The sequence below is a fragment of the Phalangium opilio genome, unplaced genomic scaffold (genome assembly GCF_054372755.1).
Source record: "Phalangium opilio isolate 3A_F unplaced genomic scaffold, DU_Popi_V2 ptg000500l_1, whole genome shotgun sequence".
Taxonomy (NCBI): Eukaryota; Metazoa; Arthropoda; class Arachnida; order Opiliones; family Phalangiidae; genus Phalangium; species Phalangium opilio.
The window spans coordinates 557,055-566,443 of NW_028324238.1; the positions used below are offsets into that span (position 1 = coordinate 557,055).

Genomic DNA, 9,389 nt, shown 5'->3' on the forward strand with positions numbered 1-9,389 from the left:
TTTACCATTAGTTAAATAAATTGTTTATGTTTAGTTAACCAAGTTCGCTTTCTTGTCGTCAGACACCACAACCGCGTCCAGGCTAATTATAACCTTTTACCGTGTCAAGTCGTCCGCGCAAGTTGTCCGGTAGGCCTATTCGACTAGTTCACGAACATTTATGGTCCGTCGAGCCGGATCGTCAGAGTCGGCTTAATTACGTGGAAAGCTGGTCGTTGGGTTGATCACCACTGCGGACGTTCACAATGCCAGTAACCGCTCTGGAGAAAGCCACTGCGGAACGGAATAAAGGCGAATTGGGTCTGAACAACATCAGCAACAGAGTTCAAACACATGCCAAGACTCCTCTTAATCAACAGCAATTGGAATTTTTTCTGGAAGAAGTGGACAAGTCGTGGCAAGTCATCGATGATGCGCATGTCAAGGTGGTCTCGTTGGACGCTGAAAATGCTGGCCTGCATGAACGGAAATGGGATGACTTATTCACGTTGTATACGAATACGAAATGCGCACTTAAATCTATGCTAGCCACTATGGTTCCAATCTCGACACGTCAGTTGTCTGTAGGGTCACATTCGGAGATTAAATTACCTAAAATCAACCTCCCAACGTTCGCGGGAGAAATACATAATTGGATATCATTCCGGGACATGTACCTCACTGCCATCCACAACAATCAAGAATTATCAGATGCCCAGAAATTTACCTATCTCAAGTCAAGTTTAACCGGAAACGCCGTAAATCTAATCAAATCACTCACCATTTCTGATGCCAATTACACCATTGCTTGGGATACGGTCACCAAGAGGTTCGAAAACAACAGAGAACTCTACTTTGCCATTATGAGACGATTCTGCTCGCTGCCCATGATACCAACCAGCAACTCAAATGCCTTACGATCGATCGTGGATGCGGCGATGGAATGTACCAGAGCTCTCGACACTCTTCCGATAGCGAATAAATGGGATGCCGTTCTGGTGTTCCTTCTAACCCAGAAGTTAGATCCGTCCTCTAAGGAGCAATGGGAACTTAGTCTCAAGAACACAGAGATACCAAAATCAAGCGATCTGCTGGAATTTATTGAACAAAGAGCGCGCTCCTTGGCGGCATCATCATCCGGTCGCAATCCTCACGTCACAAGGAACCCAGTGACCTTGCACACCAGAACTGGAGCATCGTCCTCAGATGGTAAATGTTCGTTCTGTTCCGCCAATCATTTCAATTTCCGGTGCCCAAGACTGTCCGCTATGAAGGTCCACGAAAGACGATCATTAGTACAGCAATCGAACCTTTGTTTCAACTGCCTTCGGACGGGACATAGAGTGAAAGAATGTCCACTGGAAAAATACTGCAAGACCTGCGATAAAAAGCATCACTCCCTTCTTCACGTGGAAGTTGAGAAACCAGACAAAGAGTCAAGTAGTCAACCATCCAATACAAAAGAGTCCGATAGACAACAACCAAGCCAGGCGCAGAATTTTCATGTCCAGGACGCCGCCTGTGCAAGGGATGATTCCATACTAGCTACCGCTGTAATCAAAGTAAAAACTGCGCAAGAGACAGCCCTTCAAGTTCGAGCTCTATTGGATGGCGGATCGACTGTATCGTGCATCTCCGAAGCGTGCATGGCGAGACTGGGCCTCGCACGAAAGAAAGTCCAGACGGAAGTAGTAGGCCTAGGTGCGACGCAACTCGGTCGAGCTAGAGGACTTACTCAGGTTCATTTCAAACCATTCTTCGAGGACACAACGTCAGAAAGGTTTTGCGTCAACGCCTATGTATTGAAGAAAATCACATGTCAGCTACCTTTACGAAAATATGATACAAGCAATTGGCCTCATCTCAGGAAGCTGCGACTGGCGGATCCCGAGTTTAACATCCCTGGCGACATTGATGTACTGTTGGGTGCTGACGTATTTTTCAAACTCCTTTTAAATGGGAAACGAACCAAGGATGCCTTTTCTCCGGATGCGATCAATTCCAAGCTAGGATGGCTGGTTTCCGGGCCGACGAGCATTGACCAACCTAGAGTACACCTTCATCATACTCTCACACTCGAAGAAACCCTGAATCAATTTTGGGCGATTGAACAAGTGCCAAAGACACAAGTCATGACGCCGGAAGAAAAAGCTTGCGAGGAGGATTTTCTAAAGTTCCATTACCGAGATTCAGCCGGAAGATTCGTGGTACGCATACCAATGAAAGAGCCAACGATTCCTCTTGGATCTTCGCGCGAGATAGCCCTGAGAAGATTCTACCAAATTGAAAGGAAGATCGACGCACGCCCGGAGTTGAAAGCCTTATACGAAGGATTCATGGAACAGTACGAAGAGTTGGGACATATGTCGAAGATCTTGCCAGAGAACCAAAAGAAGTCTGCAAGAGTCTATATTCCTCATCACTATGTAATGAAAGATTGGAACCAAACCTGTAAATTCCGAGTGGTCTTCGATGCATCTTCTAAGACCACCTCTGGATTCTCCTTCAACGACGCGCAACTCGTGGGTCCAGTGGTCCAAGATTCGCTGTATGCCATTGTCATGCGGTTCAGAATACATCGTATTGCCTTTGTCGCTGACATCATGAAAATGTACCGCCAGATACTAGTAGTCCCAGAACAACGAAATCTGCAATGCATACTGTGGCGGTCGACACCCAAGGCTCCTGTTCAAGAATTCCAATTGAACACTGTAACCTATGGAACAGCCTCGGCACCCTTCTTGGCAACTCGAGTATTGCAGGAGCTGGGCGACACGGGGTTACATGAACATCCGTTGGGAGCTGCGATTATCAAAAGGGATTTTTACATGGACGATGTAATGAGCGGAGGACAAACCGCAACACAAACCAAGATCGCTATATACCAGATTCGCTCACTGTGCGATGGTGCCGGTTTCCGACTCAGTAAATTTGCCTCAAATGACCCTGATTGTTTAACAGAAGTACCGCCTGAGTTACAAGATTCCAAGAACATACTAGCGATGGATGACGATGCTCTTGTCAAGACACTCGGACTTTACTGGGATACGAGGAAAGATCAGTTCCTGTTCAAAGTACAACCTGCGCCCTGTCAGTTACCTCTTACGAAGAGGACTCTACTTTCCGAAATATCGAAGATCTTCGATCCCATGGGGTTGGCTTGCCCCCATCATTATTCGCACGAATATCTTGATGCAGGATGTATGGAAGGAGAAAATCGATTGGGATGCCGAAACTTCCGTAGGAGTTCAAACATTATGGGCGGATTTCAAGAATTCCATTATAAACATTCAAGATCTTCGAATAGACCGATGGATGCATTCTTTACCTGAGATATCCGTTCTCGAACTTCACGGATTTTCGGATGCATCCGAGAAAGCATACGCTGGAGTGGTATATCTGAGATCGGTCGATCAAGCTGGAAATGTCCACATTTCATTACTAACAGCAAAGACAAGAGTGGCTCCGGCAAATAAAGCGATATCAATCCCGAGGATGGAGCTCTGTGGTGCATTGCTCCTTGCGGATCTCATGGAAACAGTTCAAGAGTCCTTAAATCTGAACTTCAATCAAGTTAAAGCTTGGACAGATTCGACGATCGTATTATGTTGGCTGTCCTCTTGTCCACGTCGATGGAAGACGTTTGTCGCAAACCGGGTTTCAAGAATTCAAGAGATAATTCCGGTATCACACTGGCATCATGTTCCCGGACTTGAGAATCCAGCTGATGCAGCCTCCAGAGGAGTATCAGTGCCCGAGCTACTAACCCATAACCTCTGGTGGAAGGGACCTCTATGGCTATACAGTCGGGAGCCGTGGCCAACTCCATCCATTTCGGATTTCAAGACGAATGCCACAGCCATCGAAGAAGAAGAAAAAATCGTCATTATGACCACAAGAATAATTGTTGATAACGACATCTTTACACGGTTCTCTACGCTTCTGCGACTACGACGCATAACAGCATGGATACTTCGTTTCAAACATAATGGCCTGAACAATTACCGGAAGAGACAAGACCCCAACTTCAAAGCCGTAATACTTTCTGGTCCCTTGACAAGCATGGAATTAGAGAACGCGTTGCTCACATTAGTAAAGATAGTCCAAGCCTACATGTTTCCGGAAGAGATAGAGTCCTTACGCCAGAGTAATCCGTTGCCGAAGCGAAGCAAACTACTATGTCTACATCCTGTCTTGGATTCCATCGGGGTCCTCCGTGTAGGAGGAAGACTTAAACACGCAGATCTCGATACAGCCACAAAGCGTCCAATTCTGCTACCGAGACATCACAAATTTACGGAAATGGTCATTCAAGAGGCCCATACCCAAAACCTGCATGCTGGTACTCAGATGGTTCAGAGCATCCTATCATTAAAGTAGTGGATCATTCGAGGAAGAGATGCAGTAAGACACCAAATTCGGAAATGTGCAGTCTGCACCAGATATCGTGCCGCCACCGCTAACCAGATGATGGGTGATCTACCAAGGGCTCGAGTTCAATACTGCCGGGCATTTGCGAGAACTGGCGTTGACTACGCAGGACCCTTTTATCTTCGTCCAATCACTCCGAGAAGCAAGACATCCTACAAAGCTTACTTATCCCTTTTTGTATGCTTCGTGACGAAGGCACTACATCTTGAAATTGTCTCCTCACAAACCACCGAAGCCATTCTGGCAGCATTGCGCCGATTCACTTCAAGACGTGGGAAGCCTAGCGATATATATAGCGACTGTGGAACGACCTTCGTTGGGGCCGCCAAGGAACTAAAGGAATTTATGAAACTGATTCAGTCAAATCCACACAATGCAGCTGTCGCAGATCGTCTTTCCGCACAGGGCATAACATGGCATTTTAACCCTGCCGGAGCCCCACATTTTGGCGGACTATGGGAGGCCGGCGTCAAGTCGGTAAAATACCACCTACATCGAGTCATTGGTAACACCAGACTGACCTACGAAGAGTTCTCAACCGTAGTCACACAGATAGAGGGTTGCCTAAATTCAAGACCGTTAACTCCGCTTTCATCGGATCCCACCGATCTTAATGTTCTCACTCCAGGTCACTTCCTAATTGGAGAATCTCTTCAAGCAATACCGGATCCTGACTTATCTCACCTACCTATGAACCGACTTAACCGATGGCAGCTACTCCAGAAGCTAAAGCAGGATGTCCATAAACGCTGGCTTCGGGAGTACGTAACTAGACTTCAACAACGACCCAAATGGATGAAACCGCAACGCAATATCGAAGTTGGGGACATGGTCTTGGTCAAATCAGACGTTACCTCACCCGGAAATTGGCCTTTGGCCAGAGTGATCGAAATTTTTCCGGGACAAGACGGCTATACTCGGGTCGTTACCTTACGGACCACCAAAGGTGAAATCAAACGACCCATCGTCAAGCTATGCCTTCTACCGTTCGACCATGAAGATGAGCCCTGAAAGTTTGCTACTAACGTATCAAGGCCGGGAGAATGTTCCGATCGGAAAAAATGATATTGCATAAAAAAGATACCAGTTTTGTAGGCTTATTTTTTATCGTTTGTTTGTTGGTCTACATTTTTAGAATTAGTTTTTTGTTCGTGCTATATAATCAGATAACTTAATATCAAAAGTAGGATTGGTTTTGTAGTCGCCGTCCGGGCACTTCGCTTAGTTTTTACCATTAGTTAAATAAATTGTTTATGTTTAGTTAACCAAGTTCGCTTTCTTGTCGTCAGACACCACAACCGCGTCCAGGCTAATTATAACCTTTTACCGTGTCAAGTCGTCCGCGCAAGTTGTCCGGTAGGCCTATTCGACTAGTTCACGAACAGTTAATAAGTTTGTGGTAGTAGTCCTACTCTGGACTCGGAGAGGTAAAATTTTGGTTTTTCCAACTTGTTTGAATTGATACGATAGGCTTTTTTACTAACTGTAAAAAATTATACATAGAAGCTGCAGAAGGGGATAATAGAAGAGGGATGACACTCTCTATCCTCTTAATACCTTAGTTCTGTAAGGAAGTGGTTCAGTTTTCGAAGAAGGTTTTCTGCGCGGATTCCAGTTGTTTCCGTGTTTCCGGAGTTGAAGCGTCATCATTGTGGTTCCTATAGAGGACGCCCTCTATGGTGTGATCGCAAGTCACGTGCTACAGAAATAGCAATGATGAAAATCCCTAATAACAGAAGTAATTCTGCTAATAATTTCGAAGAAATGTGGCAACTAACATTTTATTCTTTATTTATTTATTTATTTATTCATTTATTTATTTATTTATTTATTCATTTATTTATTTATTTATTGAACTTTATCATTATATCGACTATGGAAGCTGTGAGTTTATAGATAGTGTGCAGACAAGTGTTGTCAGTCATTTGTGAGTGCAATTCAACCTTTATCTACAACAGACTGAAAAGCTTGTGGCTTTCAGTTCGATTCAGTTCCAAACACTCGAGATGCTCTAATAGCAAATGGGAGGAAATTTATCTAGCCCCTTTAGTACACACTATCTATAGCAAATTGCGCTTCAACTACTCAGTGACAAATACAACAACCGAGAAAATGATCCAAGCAACGAATTCCAAACAGAACGTAGTTGAATCGAAAAACATTGCTACATTCTCCCGTCGGACAATTACTTCCGCTGGTTCCTCCGTTTCCGATGTCGTCTCCATGTTTCTTCGATAAGTTGGAGCTTATCACTCAAACCATCTTCGCCGCTTCCCAGAAACGCGAAAATATTTTTCGCAAGAGACCACCTGACAATTGAAGACAATCTTTCCGAGGGTTTACTCGTGTATCGGACAATTACGCTGGCCATGAATGTTTCCATTAACGAAAAGAGCAAGAAGATATTGCAGGCAAAGAGGTATTGACCTGGAAATTTTTATGGAAATTGCGTATTAACAGGAGAAAATAGCAGGAGTTCCTCTTTGTAGCTTTGACCAGTGCAAGGCGTCCCAAAACCAACGAAAACACTCTCGCGATATAGATAGCCAATCAGGAAGAGCTCTTGGGATAGGGCGAAAGTAGGGCTAAATGTAGAATTACAACTTTATCCACCACTAGATGGCAATCCCTTCTCTACTCTTCTGTATTGTTTGCAATGTGTTCTCTCACATTTTAGTTTTGTTTTAGTATTGTATTATAATCTCTCTCGGTTGCTGCGCAATAAATATAGATGCGGTATAAATAAGAGCTACGCTCTGTGTCATTCTTTTAGTTTAAGACACCCCTGATATTTCCAATAGGTTATGGGCCTAGGATGCTTTAATTACGTTAAACAAAGTAAAGGACAGTGAATTAATTTATATTAATTGTCGTTTGAACGTTGCTGGGTGTGGTTCGGTATATGTGTGTATCAATACTGTTCAAATCAAAAACTAAAACTAAAGAATAACGAAAAATGGCGGATGCAACAAAAGTCCAGTTTGCAAAGCTGAATAACTCCAATTATCAGGTTTGGAAATTCAAAATGGAAATGTTTCTAATAAAAGAGGATCTATGGCATGTGATTGATGAAGACCCTCCTGAACCGTTAACCACGGTTTGGTCGAAACAAGATAGGAAAGCAAGGGCTACAATAGGCTTGTTTGTTGAGGATAACCAGCTTATGCACATTCGTAATAAAACAACAGCGGATGCTGTGTGGAAAGCACTACGACTCTACCATGAGAAAAGTACACTATGTAGCAAAGTGTTTCTCTTAAAGGCACTATGTCGAAGTCAACTGACCGAGACTGGAAATATGGAACAACATCTGGAAAAAATGTTGGATATTGTCGATCGTTTAAGTAGCTTGGGCGAAACATTAAAAGCAAACCTCGTAGTTGCTTTGTTACTTTGCAGTCTGCCAGAAAGCTACGAAACTCTCATAATTGCTTTGGAAACACGAAATGAAAGCGACTTAACGTTGGAACTAGTCAAAGGAAAGCTAATTGATGAGTATAAACGCCGTGAAGGATTGGCAGGTAAAACCGATGTCACTGACACACAAACAGCATTAAAAATGTATAAAAGTAACACAACGTCCGGTGGCTCGCGACGCAGTACATGTTGGGAATGTGGAAAAATAGGTCATTCTAAGAAAGACTGTTGGCATTTGAAAGAGAAAAATCCAAAACCTAAACATTCCGGGAAACAGAAAGCGAGTGTTGCTAAACAAGCTAGTGATGAACAAAGTTTTACGTCATTCAAGATCACCAGACAACCCAAGGGTAACGCCTGGTATGTGGATTCAGGCGCTACGTGTCATATGACAAATGACAGAGACTTTTTCACAACATTGGATGAAACCTTTCAAGACAAAGTTTACGCAGCCGATGGTGGTTATCTACAGGCGACAGGAATAGGTACGGGGCAGCTAAAATGCATTTGTGAAAGTGACAAGATCACTACAGCAATGGTCCAAAACGTATTATTTGTACCACAACTTGCTGGTAGTCTGCTGTCGGTGCGTCAACTGGTGAAAAATGGGTTGAATGTCATTTTTGATGCCGAGAATTGCAAGATTATTCAAGCTGATGGATCAGTTGTTGCAAAAGCAAGCAATGAGGGCGATCTATATAAATTAGAGCAACCAACGGAAGCTTTGTTGGTTCACAATGTAGCATTGAGAAACTGCATTCATCTGTGGCATCGAAGGCTGGGCCATCGTGACCCTAAGGCTGTGGAAACCCTAGTAAATAAACAACTAGGTGACGGCATAAAAATAGAGAAATGCGATAAAATGACCATTTGTGACGCATGCCTTGAAGGGAAAATGGCGCGATTGCCGTTCCCGGAATCGCAAAACAGGTCTAAAGAAACTCTTGACCTGATTCACACGGATTTGTGTGGTCCAATGCAAACGGTAACGCCGAGTGGGAAAAGGTACATGCTTACATTGATCGATGACAAAAGTCGATACACTATCGTGTCACTCCTCAAGAGTAAAGATGAAGTGGCTGAACATATTCGTGGTTTCGTTCGCCTTTGTGAAACACAATACAACCGGAAACCGAAGAAATTTCGTTCAGACCGTGGCGGTGAATACGTCAACAAAGAGATGAAAACTTTTCTCAGCCAGGAAGGCATAGCATGGGAACTCACTACTGCCTATACTCCGCAACAGAACGGGGTTGCTGAGAGGAAAAATCGTACCCTAACGGAGATGGCCCGATGCATGCTCACAGAAGCAAAGTTACCAAATAAATATTGGGGTGAAGCAGTAAACACAGCCTGCTACTTACAGAACAGGTTACCTAGCAGGGCGGTTGATAAAACACCATACGAGCATTGGTATGGTACGAAACCTGAACTAAGCCATATTCGTACCTTTGGTTGTACGGTGTTTGCTCATATCCCTGATGAAAAACGTCGAAAACTCGACAGAAAAGCGATTAAATTAACCTTCATGGGGTATGAAGCAGGTTCAAAAGCATACAGAA

General features: G+C 43.9%; 1 protein-coding gene across 1 annotated transcript; it reads left to right on the forward strand.

Annotated features, from left to right (window-relative positions):
- Nucleotides 1-245: 245 nt before the first annotated feature.
- LOC149591766 (uncharacterized) lies at nucleotides 246-5,421 on the forward strand. Its single transcript, XM_089861742.1, has 3 exons — nucleotides 246-3,053; nucleotides 3,178-4,321; nucleotides 4,412-5,421. The coding sequence occupies exons 1-3, from the start codon at nucleotides 246-248 to the stop codon at nucleotides 5,419-5,421; spliced, it is 4,962 nt and encodes a 1,653-aa protein (XP_089717868.1).
- The last annotated feature ends 3,968 nt before the right edge of the window (nucleotides 5,422-9,389 follow it).